The sequence below is a fragment of the Pseudovirgaria hyperparasitica genome, assembly GCF_010093815.1.
Source record: "Pseudovirgaria hyperparasitica strain CBS 121739 unplaced genomic scaffold EJ05scaffold_7, whole genome shotgun sequence".
Lineage (NCBI taxonomy): Eukaryota > Fungi > Ascomycota > Dothideomycetes > Acrospermales > Acrospermaceae > Pseudovirgaria > Pseudovirgaria hyperparasitica.
Window position 1 is genome coordinate 976,031 of NW_022985555.1, and position 14,881 is coordinate 990,911.

At 48.9% G+C, this 14,881-nt stretch overlaps 7 protein-coding genes across 7 annotated transcripts; 6 read left to right on the top strand and 1 right to left on the bottom strand.

The window, feature by feature from the left end:
* Positions 1 to 329: 329 nt before the first annotated feature.
* On the top strand, positions 330 to 3,778 carry EJ05DRAFT_500138 (uncharacterized protein; the record flags this gene model as incomplete). Its single annotated transcript, XM_033746954.1, has 6 exons — positions 330 to 1,388; positions 1,441 to 1,797; positions 1,868 to 2,065; positions 2,121 to 2,339; positions 2,392 to 2,620; positions 2,676 to 3,778. The coding sequence occupies 6 exons, from the start codon at positions 330 to 332 to the stop codon at positions 3,776 to 3,778; spliced, it is 3,165 nt and encodes a 1,054-aa protein (XP_033601070.1).
* A 610-nt stretch (positions 3,779 to 4,388) lies between these two features.
* EJ05DRAFT_359699 (shwachman-Bodian-diamond syndrome protein) lies at positions 4,389 to 5,295 on the top strand. The gene is made up of 3 exons (XM_033741052.1): positions 4,389 to 4,672; positions 4,738 to 4,861; positions 4,927 to 5,295. The coding sequence occupies exons 1-3, from the start codon at positions 4,509 to 4,511 to the stop codon at positions 4,981 to 4,983; spliced, it is 345 nt and encodes a 114-aa protein (XP_033601071.1). The 5' UTR covers positions 4,389 to 4,508; the 3' UTR covers positions 4,984 to 5,295.
* Positions 5,296 to 6,638: 1,343 nt separating this feature from the next.
* On the top strand, positions 6,639 to 7,258 carry EJ05DRAFT_475929 (uncharacterized protein). The gene has a single exon (XM_033743918.1). It carries the CDS (start codon positions 6,662 to 6,664, stop codon positions 7,004 to 7,006), a length of 345 nt encoding a protein of 114 aa, XP_033601072.1. The 5' UTR covers positions 6,639 to 6,661; the 3' UTR covers positions 7,007 to 7,258.
* Positions 7,259 to 7,503: 245 nt separating this feature from the next.
* On the top strand, positions 7,504 to 10,584 carry EJ05DRAFT_464467 (tri-functional histidine biosynthesis protein). The gene is made up of 2 exons (XM_033742750.1): positions 7,504 to 10,075; positions 10,127 to 10,584. Exons 1-2 carry the CDS (start codon positions 7,639 to 7,641, stop codon positions 10,306 to 10,308), a joined length of 2,619 nt encoding a protein of 872 aa, XP_033601073.1. The 5' UTR covers positions 7,504 to 7,638; the 3' UTR covers positions 10,309 to 10,584.
* A 383-nt stretch (positions 10,585 to 10,967) lies between these two features.
* On the top strand, positions 10,968 to 11,954 carry EJ05DRAFT_500142 (uncharacterized protein; the record flags this gene model as incomplete). The annotated part of the gene is made up of 2 exons (XM_033746955.1): positions 10,968 to 11,526; positions 11,575 to 11,954. The coding sequence occupies 2 exons, from the start codon at positions 10,968 to 10,970 to the stop codon at positions 11,952 to 11,954; spliced, it is 939 nt and encodes a 312-aa protein (XP_033601074.1).
* Positions 11,920 to 13,354, bottom strand: EJ05DRAFT_475932 (uncharacterized protein). Its single transcript, XM_033743919.1, has one exon. The coding sequence runs from the start codon at positions 13,105 to 13,107 to the stop codon at positions 12,001 to 12,003; it is 1,107 nt and encodes a 368-aa protein (XP_033601075.1). The 5' UTR covers positions 13,108 to 13,354; the 3' UTR covers positions 11,920 to 12,000.
* A 121-nt stretch (positions 13,355 to 13,475) lies between these two features.
* On the top strand, positions 13,476 to 14,799 carry EJ05DRAFT_537957 (uncharacterized protein). Its single transcript, XM_033749419.1, has 2 exons — positions 13,476 to 14,055; positions 14,115 to 14,799. Exons 1-2 carry the CDS (start codon positions 13,600 to 13,602, stop codon positions 14,739 to 14,741), a joined length of 1,083 nt encoding a protein of 360 aa, XP_033601076.1. The 5' UTR covers positions 13,476 to 13,599; the 3' UTR covers positions 14,742 to 14,799.
* Positions 14,800 to 14,881: the final 82 nt, after the last annotated feature.

The window sequence follows — 14,881 nt, forward strand, 5'->3', positions numbered from 1 at the left end:
GCACGGAAGATGCGAGATGATTCGAAACATTCTCACCCGTACTGAATGGCACCAGTACTCAATGGTGCAATTGAACAGACGCCTCGTTCCTGGACCATTTGAAATGATGCGATGAGCCGATCGCAATTGCTATTAAGAACCAGTATCATGTTGTTCTTTCCACTCACGCATAATCAGCAGCGCATCCATGACCTTCAGATCGCAAAAGCTTTCCATAGGTCGGCATACCTACCTTCGTGCGCCAGACAAGCTTGTCATCTTAACTTAATGTCATCTTCTGTTTTCTCGCATTGTCATACTTAAGCCTGGTGCTAAACACAGATACCGTTATGGCTTACATCCTCTCATTGCCGCCATTGAGTCCCTTGAAACGATCATTCAGCGACACGTCCTACATCAAGACCGGCTCACCTAGGACAACTTCACCTTTAGTAGATGATACCTCAACGATTCGTCATTTTCCCGCACGCAATGTTTCAGGCTCTTCCCTTCTATCACTGACATCTATACAATTATCTTCGTGGACTCCAACGAAAGAGAATGTCTCTCCACGACCGCAAGACCACAATGTACTTGACTTGCTTCAGGACCTCAAAACGCGGGATTCTGCGCGACGACATTCCCAGAACATACCGCGGAAGCCCATCTGGGTAATTGGGCGCCATCCTCATCCGGAGCGCACTTCCAGCTTACCCAGTCCCGGACGATCATCTAGTGTCTCGAACGGCGCCGAACAGAGCTTTGCTCGTCCGATTGTTGGATCGAGAGCAGAAGAAATTGAAGACATTCTAGCCAGCCTTGACGAGTCATGCGGGCCATTCAGTGAAGGTTCTTCACTGTCTTCCTCCTGCTCGAAAACCCACATATCCTCTTGCGATACAAGTACCTATCATGACACTGTACCTGAGCAAGTCGTACCAATACAGACACATTTCCGCCGATGGATGAGTACCCTCCGAAGGCGTAAGATTGACAACGAAGTGCTGCCAGGTGGATCATCGACCTGTGAGTCTGAAGTATCTCGCGCTCTAGTATTGAATAGAAAACTATGTAATCGATCTCTCAGGCTCCCTCAAGCAACTCATGAAAAAAGTCTTTCTCTATCATCGTCCATGGGATTCGTCACAACTGTCAAATCAGCATCGATCACCCTTGCAAGCACACATCGCCCTCCATGGGCTACAGGAAACCGGTCGATCAATAGCAGGCGTGACAATAGTGGAATTGAGAATGGTGACGCTAGAATCTCCACGGAAAGTACGCCCGCTCAACGTACTCCCCTCATGGATGAGCGATCCTGGGATCGAGCACGGAAAAGAGGAGAAATCCTTTCCGAGCTTCTGGCTACGGAGGAGAGCTACATCAGCGATATGAAAGCTCTCGTCAATGTACGCAGACGAACTACACTTATACCCCTGCTCATACTGATCAGTCATCCAGGTATACTTCACCCTACTAGCATCAATTCCATCATTCTCCACAGAAACTCGTCGATCATTCCACAGGAATGTCGCACAGATCATCCAGCTACACGAAGATCTACTGCGTGACCTCCATGCAGCAATTCCAGGATCTGAAAGTATCAAGGACGTAGCGAAGCCTTCCCTCACCACATGCAGAAGGCCGAAACACGTTCGATGGAAGAGCGCTGAAGCAGTGTCTGAAAGAGAAGTGTTTAGGAAGCTCGGACGAGTACAGAGACACTCGATTGATATCAGAGTAGGGTCCAATGAAAGACAGAAGCAAGTTGTCGATACGATCACTGCAGGTAGTGTTGCAAAAGTCTTCAACAAATATGTTCGTATCGATACACGAGTCTAGGACTTTCTAACCCTCTCGTCCCGGTCAGTAACTGACCAGCACGTAGATGAAACGATTTTTTGCGTACGAGCAATATGTCGCACACTTTGAGGAGATGAAGAAGGACATGGAGCAAAGCAGGGAAAATGTACCATTGTCTGACTATGAGAGAGGCATAGAAGCACTCTCGACTGCCCTGCTCTCTCTGAATCACCGTGGATCTGAAAGTCGAAAGGGGCTTACAGTGCAAGACCTTTTCATAAAGGTATGCTGAACGAAAGCCACTATCCGAACAACGAGTCACTGATTGGGATATTCAGCCTGTACAGCGCGTGACTAAGCTATGTCTCATGTTAGAGACCCTTTCGAAGCAGACACCAGTCTATGATGATCCGGAGTCACATGCGGAACTTGAGAAAGCGCTCTTCCGAATGCGGGAAACGAATAGAGAGATAGACAGAGCTACGAATAATCCTGCGGCCAGAAAGCTTATGGAGATATCGTGGATTTTGCAAGATAGATTTGATTTCGAGCACCAGGTAGTACCGAATCAGTGCGACAGCGTGAGTGTGTGCTGACACAGTCTTATAGACCTTGTCCAAGCCCATAATTTTCAGCCTCCTTGGCCATGTAATGCTTTGTGGTGTTCTACACATTGCATACCAAGCGAATGACCGAGTATTGGGACAATACATGATTTGCGCATTGTATAGATCATGCCTAATTCTTGCAACGCCGAATCGGTCGTTTTCGTCGTACAGTGTTGTCGCGGCGATTGCTTTGGCAGGTGGTTCACTCGAAGAAGCCGACAACGGGAAGGGTACGTTACGATAACACTTGGGTTAGGTATTGGACATAGCTAACAGCCCTAAAAGGTCTCCAGTGTTACACTGCCGCCTTTACATGGAAGTTAGTCTTCGAATCCGAACACAAGCTGTACGAGATAGTTATGAGTGCTTGTTCAGCAGAAGAGGAAGAGCAATGGCGGCGAAATCTTCGGGAACGCATCGCATCAGAGAATCATGATTTCGCGGAGGGCCGACTCTCCGTACAAGATATCTTTGCTTGTCGTCACCTCGATCTCAAGTCATTGGGATCCGTATTCGGACAAGCCGAAAGCTTCGTGCGGCGACTGTCAGTCCATCGAGCTCAAACACTTGGTCCTCGGATAAACATTCATCAGGTTATAATCAAGAATACACAAGCTCGTAAACTGTCAGATCCTGGACAGCCAACGGTACAAATACCAGTAGCGAGGTCGCATTCCCTTTTGTCAACAAACAATGTGCCTATTCTGACACCCCGAAGAGCAGAGCGTGTTCGACTAGAGAATGCTCTTGTAGACGTCTGGACGAAAGAGGTCTTGCCATATCCTGGTATGTCCGGCCGTCGCAGCGAAAATTCCATCCGAGCTTCTGCCAATGCTGTGATGCGAAAAATGAGTATGGCTAGCCTCACGAGCAACTTCTCCAAGAGGTCTGCCAGCGTCAACAATTTGAGTCGACGCCGGGCGGAAGATGCTTTGAGAAGCGGGCGGAAGACTTCACCGCCTGTCCTGGGTTCGTCACATAGCATAGCTGGGAAGCGGCCCAGTCCCCCTCATGTGGACTTCCATAACGATCCATTGAGATTCTTACCCGCCGACTTCGACCTTGCAGATAGGCGGCATAATAGAATCCAGAAGTCGAACAGAGTGACTAGTAATCGTCACAGTATACGGTCTTCAAGAAGAGTGTCTAGACCAACGTCTTTCATTGCTGGTCGCAATCGGCCTCGATCAGATATATCGATGGCAATAGAGGCCTCCAGCACGTCTCTTTCGGCATACACATTCTCAACACCGCCGAACGACAAGACATGTACCGAAAGCGAGTGGATGAAACCCAAACATAAAGCACCATCGGGTAGTTCCGGCCTTGGTACTATTTCGAAAACAATTCGCAAACAGAAGAGTCGGTTCTGGAAATTCCTGCCCTGATACAATGGTATACTCAAGGGTCCAGGCCTAAGACCTGCACAAGATCATGTCATAACGGTGAACCTTCACGACTCGACTCGAGTTTATGTTTGGTACTCCGAGGAAGGTCGCCGATCAAGATCTACGCAACGGCTGGATCTGCAAGGTACAGCCGCGCTGTCCCGAACCTTGTCGTGCCTTGTATGGTGTTGAAGTCTGTCCGTGCACGGGAGGTATGTTTTACGATGGCGTCACGCATTCTACAGCTTGCATGCTTGACTAGGATATTCTTGCGCGTGGACGGTGGAATATCTCTCGGAATTTGGATGCTCGTAATCCTACTAGCATGACAAGCAAACAGATACAAACGCAAATAATACTCTTACTCCAGCATGCAACGTACCGCTTGTGAGCACCTTGAATGACTATTGTGGTGTTATTGAACGGACTTGATACCACTACTGGCATGTTGTTGTAGATGTTCAGATGGTGGCCCGTGATGCCATCCATGCGTTGGCACCGTGATTGCTGCAACCTTGTGTTGATAGAGGGGGAGCTTGGGGGAATGACGTAACTTGCGCGCGTGCCAACTGGAGGACTGGGCGGCAGCAGCTTCGAGAGCTCTCATAAAGCTCGCCAGTCCGCAACTCCTACACTGAATATCGTCCAACTCCATTGCTCCTCGCACAAACACATCCCAAGCCGAACCACTCTACAATTCAATCTCACCCATTCAGATACTTCCATCATCATGCCTCGTGGTAATGCTACCCAGACCAGAGTTCACTACAAGGGACAAGAAGATGACTTCGTGATTCTTGTCGACGATGCCAAGGCTGTCGAGGACTGGAAGACCGACAAGACTATACCGTTGGCTCAGGTAGTCAGTGGCTGGAAGGTCTTCGTCACTCACAAGTCAGTACAATTACGTTCTCGAGTTGCGTTGACTGCCGTGTCGTGTTAACGCATGCATACCGTAGGCATGGCAACCAAGGTATCCTTGACACAGCCTCCAACTCAGCGCTCGACAACGAGTTCGGCACACACAAGGATGATGAAGTTGTGAAGTTGATACTGGAGAAAGGCACTGTTCTTGAGAATGAGGTAGGTTCTCTGCGAGACTATGCATTTGATCTCACCACAAGAGTCATGTACTGATAAGGCGCCAGAATGCCGAGAGACAGGGCGAGAAGAACATCACGCAGGGCGGAACTGTTGCTCACTAGATACCCTCGATATATGAAGACACACTTAAAAAGTCCCTGCCATGACTATTCTTGATACATATGTTACCTTTATAAGTGCATGGACAAGAGCGCATGGACTCAAGCGCACCAGTTGCATTCAAACAAACAGCTCTACTAGGAGTAATTACCACAATTAAATTCAACGTTAAGTAAGGTGTGACTCGGCACCACCTGATTTGGTGTGTAAGTGAATTCGGTTTCGGTAGGGATCGTCTTATGCAAGCTGTGTACTTCACGTCTGGTTCATATAGTTGAACAAAAACTTTCACTTTGGCTAGCACTGTAATATGGCAGGCACGCTGTTCCGTTTAATAAGGTTAGATTAAACAACGTTCGGATGCGTTACCGTGACACGAGTTCACGTCTAAATCACACACCGAATATCTGCACTTTCCAAGCTCATCTTATCCCAGAGAAGACACTCTTTTCGTCACAACTCTCATTCTAATTCTCTTATATTCATGACTATATAGTACGTTAATATTCTATTCCCTCTACTATCTCAACCATGACAAATTCAGACGTACCATCAGAGTCTCAAGACACTGCAGGTCCGCCTGAAGATTCGCATAGTGAACATACGGCGGATGAGAATGCGGGAGACCTTCCACCTGATCGAACGGCAGAATGGGACCATCCAGGTACAGACGAAATCATTCTGCAGAATCTTGCTTCCCTGAGACCCCGGCTCCCTGACGAGGTCGTTGATCTTATCAAATCCAAAGTTGATAGCCTCGATCCCACATCGTTAGAACACGAGATGTGGAACATGGTGTTGTCCAGGATACGTGAGAACCCAACAGCTAGATCAGCTCAGTTGCTCTGGGAACTACCACTAGAAATACGGAGGACGATCTACGAATACTTCCTGCCGCCAAAAGACAGCATTTTCGAAATCCGTCCAATAAGACAGGCGCGTGATATGCCAGATGGCCACGTGGATGGTTCGAATTGTCCTGTCTGCAGTGTTGACATCACTGGTATATCAGATGCAGACAAAGATGTACATGTCAACAATTGTCTGAAAGGCAGCCCTACAGAATTACCAGAGAAGACGCGTTGGTCATACAAAGGCTCTAACAATGCATTAGCATTACTTCTCGTCAACTCACAAATGTGCCAAGAGGTTGCTACCATTCTTTATGAAAACTACACCTTCGAGCTCGATCTTTCCGAACACGGCGTAAGATTTCTGGATCTTCCCGTCATCGATAAGATCAACCAGTACGGCTTTAGTCTCTCACACGGCGACACCAAGTTCGGCAACAGGGTTTCCAGCGCAGAGGGCAATCGGCAGTCAAATTGGATCTTTTCATTTGCGCGAATCCATAAGCTAAAATTGAATATCTGGGGAGGTACAGTTCCCTTGTCCAATTCTGAAGGCCAACAATGGAAAGCAAAGGAAAAATGCCTTGGGATGCGGCAGAATCTTCAGAGCTTAGTAGAGCTCTTGACAAAAGGCCCCACTAAACCGCATCTTCTATACTTGGAAGTTACTCTCTACGATGGTGACCGAGGGCTTGATCTTGTAGAACCCTGGGCGGGATTTTGGCGCCTTGGAAGAGGATTGACTCCGCGTTGCAGTCTGTTAGCCGCAGACGAAGCGGATGGAGGCATAGCCCCATCGACTGCACTTTACACTAACGAGAGATTTATCATGCAGCCCCTTGAAGCCATACGAGGTCTAGAATGCCCATGGTTCTTCCGCTACCAAGGAAACGACAGACACACGAGATACAGGCTCTGCATGGATTACATGCGAAGCCAGATGAGGCGCCATCCATCGAGTGGGTATGTGCCGAACCCAGAATTCATTCGACATGTGTCACAATTAGAAGATGCACTGAGAGATTGGAAGGAGCATCTCGCGCGTCAGACTGCAGAGCGTAATCGTAAAATGGAAGCTGAACGCGATGCTTGGGTCGACGCTACGATCGAAGAATGGGGATCCGACGATGGACACGCAACGCAAGAAGAAGACGGCGAAGAGGACGGAAATTAATTGCCAGCTGGAGTATCTAATTAGCCTGGAAACGGCCCAGCACGAAGAAGAGGAAACCGTGAGATAACCGTAAGAAACTTGTATGATCTTCTGGTATGGTGGTATCTTTCGTCACCTGAGTCGGTAAGCCATCCATTACGAGCAGTGAATATATGCATGCGGAAGAAGTTCGTGCGATTATGAAGACCTTGCAGGCGATAGATGGCAAGTTGGGTGACTCCTAATACCAGGCGAGGAATCGGAACCTTGGTGGATGAGGTGACGTGGGTAATCCATGTATATCACTAGACATCGACATTTCTAAATCAACGGCTATTTGAATCCGACTGGCATGCATAACATCTCATCATATGCAATACAATTGAATGTAATCGTATTCAAGACCGACCCCACATCATCTAAAATCCAGGATCTGATGAAATCAGATTCGAAGGATGCTTAAGGGACGAGTAGGCTGTGGGACCGTACCTAGTCGGAACTACCTTAGCTAGTGCTAGCAGGAAATCAAGTTCCTGGATAATTACCCCGCCTACGATTGATTTTACGAACAGTCATCTCTCGTAGAAACATTAATTGATCCCCAAATCCTGTCAATTGGAGCAGAAAGAGATACAGTTCCCCTAGTAGACACGATGGTATCCTTCATCCCTTCCATCGATCTGACTAAGTACGCAACCACAATTCAAGGCTTGACACCGAAAGAACTTAGTTACATTGGAGTCGTGCATGCGCAAGTGGAGACAGCCACCCTCGACAGTGCTTTCGCATACCTCTACGAAACACTAAAACTATACCAGACCTACTTCGATGTTTCTAAGCTCGACTTGATTGATGACATCGTTTCCCTCCTTGACTCCGGCGCATCAAAAGTGTTCGTCAGCAGTTTACAATTAGAGCGCTTGAAGGCCATCGAGAATTTGGACTTCGATCGTGTCGTACTTGCCATCTCTGGCGAAAGAAGAGACGAGATCATCGATACAATATCAGGCACCAGTGTGGGAGTATATTTCCACGCAGTAAAAGACGCAGAGATCGTGGAGGCTTGGCTGAAAGAATACGGTACGGATCGACCTGACGTCTATGTGTCGTTCGCGCAGCCATCTTCTGAGCATCTCTTGAAGGTAACGGCGCTTTCTGCCATTTCTATCACCCCAGCAACCCTCCTCACAGTCGACACTGAGGCCAATCCAACCCTGATAAGCGTCGCGACTTTACTCCTTGCGAACGCGAAGAGTGACCGACCGGATGGCTTATTCACAACTCTGGTCACCGACGAGAGAGGAATTGCACTTGGACTAGTATACAGTAATGCAAAGAGTGTGGCTGAAAGTCTCCGGACGGGCCGAGGTGTATACTGTAGCCGCAAAAGAGGTCTTTGGTACAAGGGCGAAAGTAGCGGTGATATCCAGGAGCTTGTGCGAGTTGAGCTGGATTGTGACCAAGACTGCCTATGCTACGTTGTACGACAGAAAGGCCGAGGCTTTTGCCATCTGGCAACTCCTACCTGCTTTGGTGCATATAGAGGTCTATCAAAATTGCAACGAACACTGCAGAGCCGTAAAGAGTCTGCGCCGGAAGGATCATACACTTCGCGGCTGTTCAATGATCCCGAGCTATTGAACGCAAAAATCATGGAGGAAGCAAACGAGCTTTGCGAGGCGAAGACAACTTCAGAAGTTGCATTTGAAGCAGCTGATGTTATGTACTTTGCTCTCACAAAATGTGTCGCCGCTGGTGTATCACTTGAAGACGTTGAACGGAATCTCGACCTGAAAAGCTTCAAGGTAAAACGAAGAAAAGGCGATGCTAAAGGACCATGGGCGCAGAAACTCGATTCCCAGAACGGCGCATCACAGGAGCCTGAAGAGAAAGAGATATTGAAGGAGGCTGCATCCGTGCCGAAGGGTGTTCATGATCCAGCAGGACTTCAAAACGGCAGAATACAAATGCGACGCTTCACAACGGCAACAGATTCTCTCGAAACCATCTCAGATGTTCTAAAAAGACCTTCGCAACGTTCTACAGAGAAAATCATGGGAATTGTCAAACCTATCATTGAAAATGTACGAACAAGAGGAGATGTCGCGGTTTTGGATTACACGCACAAATTCGAGAAAGCGACATCACTCACGAGTCCAGTCTTAAAAGCGCCGTTTCCTGCATCCTTGATGCGACTACCTCCTGAAACGATCGAGGCGATTGACATATCCTTCGAGAACATTCGTCGCTTCCATGCTGCGCAGAAGGAAGAGAAACCGCTGATAGTCGAGACTATGCCCGGCGTAGTCTGTTCTCGGTTTTCAAGACCAATAGAAGGCGTAGGTCTGTACGTCCCTGGAGGCACTGCCGTGCTCCCATCCACAGCCCTGATGCTTGGTGTCCCTGCTATGGTTGCAGGGTGCAAACGTATTGTACTCGCTTCACCACCTCGTTCCGATGGATCTATCACACCCGAAATTGTATATGCAGCGCACAAGGTTGGCGCCGAGAGCATCGTCCTTGCCGGCGGTGCTCAAGCAGTCGCTGCAATGGCGTACGGGACGGAGAGCATCAGCAAAGTGGACAAGATACTAGGACCAGGTAACCAATTTGTGACAGCCGCCAAGATGCTCGTATCGAACGACACGTCGGCCGGAGTCAGCATTGACATGCCTGCTGGCCCAAGTGAAGTTCTTGTCGTGGCTGACTCGACGGCCGATCCATCGTTCGTGGCATCGGATTTGCTGAGTCAGGCCGAGCATGGTGTAGACTCTCAAGTCATCTTGATTGCTGTGAATCTGGCAGAAAAGGAGCTCCAAGCCATCGAGGATGAGCTTCATACCCAAGCGAATGCTCTACCTCGCGTTGACATCGTACGTGGAGCTATCAGTCACTCTGTGACCCTTGTAGTCAAGGACATTAGAGAAGCAATGGTCATGAGCAATCAATATGCGCCTGAACACTTAATCTTACAAGTCAAGGATGCTGAGCAAGTAGTTGATTTGGTAGAGAATGCTGGTAGTGTCTTTGTCGGACCCTGGACCCCTGAAAGTGTTGGTGATTACTCTGCTGGTGTAAATCACTCTCTTCGTAAGTGAATGGAAGATGAGGGACAAGTGTCCTTTGCTGACCAGAGAATAGCAACTTATGGGTATGCCAAGCAGTACTCAGGAGTCAATCTAGGGTCATATGTTAAACATATCACTAGCGCCAACCTCACCAAAGAAGGTCTGCAGAATGTGGGCCCTGCAGTGATGCAATTAGCGAAGGTTGAGGAACTGGAGGCTCACAGAAGAGCTGTTTCTATCCGTCTGGGATTGTAAGTGTATCATGTTCAATGTTGTGCATATTTTACGTTGCCCTCGTAGCCACATAATCGGTTTTGGTATATACACACTATAGAGTTATTTGATTTCGCCATAGAACATATATGTAAGTTCAGGAGCAACAAAATTATAGTTTATGAACTCATTAAGTCTACTACCGACGACATATGTACTCTACGTTCATCCGGAAGCCACATATCATCTGGCTGGTTGTACTCCTGCGTCTGGCGCACAGTGTCACATAGCCGCAAATCATTCTTAATTCATTTCACGATCTGCCTTTGCCACTGGACTATTTCCTGGCCAGGGCACGAAAATCATAAAGAGAATCGTTCATTATTAGATTACCATGGCTGCAATCACCAAAATGCCAGCAAAAGCCCCCCGGCCAATGCCTAAGTTCGTGCTTGCGACTTATCAACAAGATGCAGCTGTTGATTGTGTATTTGAGCTTTGGATGCTCTGGTACATAAATGCGACACTTTCCTGTCGGATCTTTATCCATCTATCTGATACACGGCAGAGGTTGATATGAAATGCCTGCTCCCAATCCAACCATTTTAAATTTCGGGCCCCACTTTATTTTCAAACTTCAAAGAATCCTGTCTCCGCGATCTGAAGGTTCAACATGCACAATTGCACCAGCACACTACAACATGTCTAAGAAAAGCACTGGAATCGCCAGTGGTACTGCTGGAGACTTTGCGATACTGCCACTGACGATACTGCCTCATCCCGCATTTCCAAAGTCCGCAACACATTACCTCTACGTCCGCCCAAATGCGCCTCGAAACCCCACCCCGGAAGAGGAGCAACTCCAGAAACGGCAGCTTTTCTTGGCCAATATACCAATAGATTCTGGCCTAACGTCGATCAGGACCCTTTTCAAGACACTGGTAGGAGAGGCGGGACGGGTCGCGGATGTCTCGTTCGGAAATGATAGAAAGATGGTGCGGGAAAGTGAAATGGCAGATGATAATGGCGAGGCTGTAAGAGGGGGGACAAAGGTCAAAAGAAGTATTGCTGAGCTCAAAGTAATGCTGGAACAGGACGCGGATTTGCCACAAGTATGGGACACGCAAGTCCACACCAGTGGAAGCTCGGCTGTAGTACTCTTTGTGGACTCAAAAAGTGCGGATATAGCTATGAAAGCCATTAAGAAAAGAGCCAAGAAAGGGGAAGAGATTTTATGGCAAGGCGAAGATCTATCAAAGCGTAAGTCTCAGCTTATGTGCGACGAGAATACTGCTGACACTACCACAGGCTACAAAGCACACCATGCACTGAAATTCCCGAATCCCGATGTTCTGACTGCGCACATTAACTCTTACCTCACTACATTCAACACTCTGCAAACCTTAAAGGAGAGAAATATGCGGAAGCTCAGTGCGCCTGATGAGGATGGTTTCATAACAGTGACTCGGCAAGGCTCACGTGCTGCACCTGTAAGCCTTGCGGCTGCAGAAGCAGCCAAAGCCAGAGAGGATGAGCGCAAGAAGAAGGCTGCGGAGGAACTGACGAACTTCTACCGCTTCCAAGGTCGCGAGAAGAGGAAGGCGAGAGAAATGGAGCTGAAGAGGAAGTTCGAAGAAGATAGAAAAAAGGTGGAGGGCATGAGGCAAAAAAGAATGAAGACATCTTGACTTATTCATTCGCACGGGCATTTGTGTCATGACATCTATGGTCTTGCTACTCGGGAGGAGTGTACACCCAACCTGATGGGTCGAGAACAACGCTGAAATCGACACCCCCGAAAACACCGACCACAGGGAAGAGATCACACTCGCCTTTCAGACCGACTGCGCCTTCGGCACTTTTTGAGTCTAATTCTGCGTTCCCGTCCCATCCCCCCGTCTTCACACCATCTCTCGTGAAGAAGACCTCGATATCTAGCGGATTTTGACTTCCTCCCTCGTACGTAGGTGGTTTTCGAGGCAAAGAAAACGTCATACCTATCCCAACAACCTGGGCATCGTAGAACGGCGTAGTAAAATCGGACCCTCCTTCATCGTTGTTGATGTACTGATGCCCGTCGTCAGAGTGGACCGCTAGACTCCCACGATGCCACCCTGGCAGCCGGAATGGCGGATACGGCGGCGCGCAGTAACCTATGGCTATCCCGGAGTCCGTGTTCTGCACCATGTTAGATGGACCAGAGGATGAGACCTCTTTCTGTTTGTTAGACGAGCGCGAAAACAGTCTCGAAAAATTCTTGATTCCGTGCTTTTCGCTCTTCGTCACTTCATGCTGTGGTCCAGAATACTGGTTCGATTGTCCGTCACGACCTAGCACCAAGGGACGTATCTCGAAATATATTGTTTTGCTTCTTCCCGTCACTGATGGGCTATCATGCAACGCCGAATAGGCTGGCAGGTGCGTCAATAGGATCGAATCTGCACAGCTGGCATGTGTTCTGCAGCTATATGTGCCTGGTCTACCGTTTTCGAGGACGTCTCCGAGATATGGATTTTGTTTGATGAGTCGCAGAGATCCTGCTTGAACTTCTTCGCGCTGCTCTGCGGTTAAAGGTCGTGGTGCCCATAATCGATTCTTTAAACACCATTGTGCTCCGCGATAAGCGTCTCCTGGAGAAGCATTTGCAGCTGGTGAGACTTCATATGATAGCGATGGCGGAGGTGGAAGCTCCGAGGTATCAGGAATGATGGTCCAATTGTGAGGATATGGAGGTGATTGCGTCTCGTATGCTGGAAGTTTCTGGCTCGGTGGTGGTCCTGGAGGAGGTTGATAGCTCTGTTGACCTGGTGGAGGACCAGGCGGTGGATGGAAGCTGGACATTTCAGGATTGTATACTCGTTACTACTTGGCGACTGCTTCGATATGCAATATTTTCTTGATTTGGATGTATTGTGAAGCTACTAGCTAGATACAGTACGAGGGAAGTTGAGGTACAAGAGTATGGATATTATAACTGCAAGCTGGCTAGAGTAACAACGTGCATCAGATGCTCACTCAAAAAAAACATCCCCGCTAGCGCATGTCATGTGCTCGTTGAAGACGCAGGTAATTGTGATAATGAGTGAAGGTGAATGAATTTTGAAAGAAACATGTTTTGTTCCACCCCGCAGAGCCCGTGCGGCTGTGCTCCCTGCGCCACCCGCTCAGAAACGTGCGGCTCGAGGCGTGGCGTGCGCGTGCATCGCGGCCCCAAGCACAACTAAAATGTGCTGAGGAAGTCTATGACATGTCGTCTGCTCTGCATATAATGTCTGACCTACACCCTACGGCGCTGCTCATCACGCCGTCAACGTTCCCTCGAGCAGCGAAGAAATGACTGACACGCCTGCTGCGCAGCTCCAAGGCGACCTCCGCGCCTCGATAGCACAATCACTCGAGGCACAACGACCCCTATTGCATCACCTCAACGCCGATTCGTCCTGGCTACTGCAGATTCCACGGCCAAAGGGTGGACGGAAGAGTGGGAATTTCAGGAAATTCTATAATGTCCTGATTGATCCGTGGTTAGCGGGTGGTCAGAGTGATGTGGCGAGCTGGTTCAGCCAGCAGTTTCATGCGACTGAGAGCAAGGTCGGGAGCATAGAAGAGGTGGAGCAATTGATACGTCGTGTTGAAGGTGGAGGTGGTGAAGAAGAGGGTCTTAGGGTCTCGTCTGAGCCAGGACCTAGCCAGATTGATGTCGTGGCTATCAGTCATGAATTCACAGATCATTGTCATAAGGAAACGCTCATGCAAGTACACCCCGACGTAGCAGTATTTGCGAACGATGTGAGTTCAGACAATCATACGCAGACCTATGTAATCAGAACTGACTGACGCGCCAAAAGCGTGCGGTATCGGTTATTCAAGGCTTCAAACACTTCCGCACCATAGTGCCCATCCCCGCCTTCCAGCCCGACGGTGATACAGACTGGCGCATAACCTCTCTTCCTCCTCTGCCGGACTGGGTCTCCATCACACGCCTCATCAATCCTGCCGATGCACTCTACTACCATGCCGCGCTCATGATCACATTCCCATCCTCGCAGTCCCAGAAACCTGCCGACTCGCCAATATCCTCACCTGTCGACATGCCCGCGGAAGCGATCATATACACACCGCACGGCATATCCGCGTCCGCGATCCCAGACCTGCGCTCTTTGTCGCCTCCGATCCATACGCTCGCGCTCTTACACGGACTACACGCCATCACGCTCACGAAGCAGAAGCTGAATCTAGGTGCTCACAACGGGTTGCAGGCGCAAAGGAAGCTGCAATCGCGATATTGGATTGGTACACATGACGAAATCAAAAGAGGCGGTGGGATCGTGGCGAGGTTTCTGAGACGGAAAGTGATTACGCTGCAGGAGGCGGTGGAGCAGGAGAAGCAAGGGATGAAGGAGGAGGAGCGAAGGCAGTGGGCAGATGTTGGGTTCTTGGAGGTGGAGAATGGTGAGAGTGTGTTGCTGAGATGACGGGGACGTAGAGATATAGATGTGCATAATACAAGTATCAGTAGCAAGCTGAAGGAGCATAATTCGTGATTGACTGCTCATGTTGTATTACTATGCACGCGTGCGGCGCAGTAATACCCAGATCTTCACTGTGTACTGTA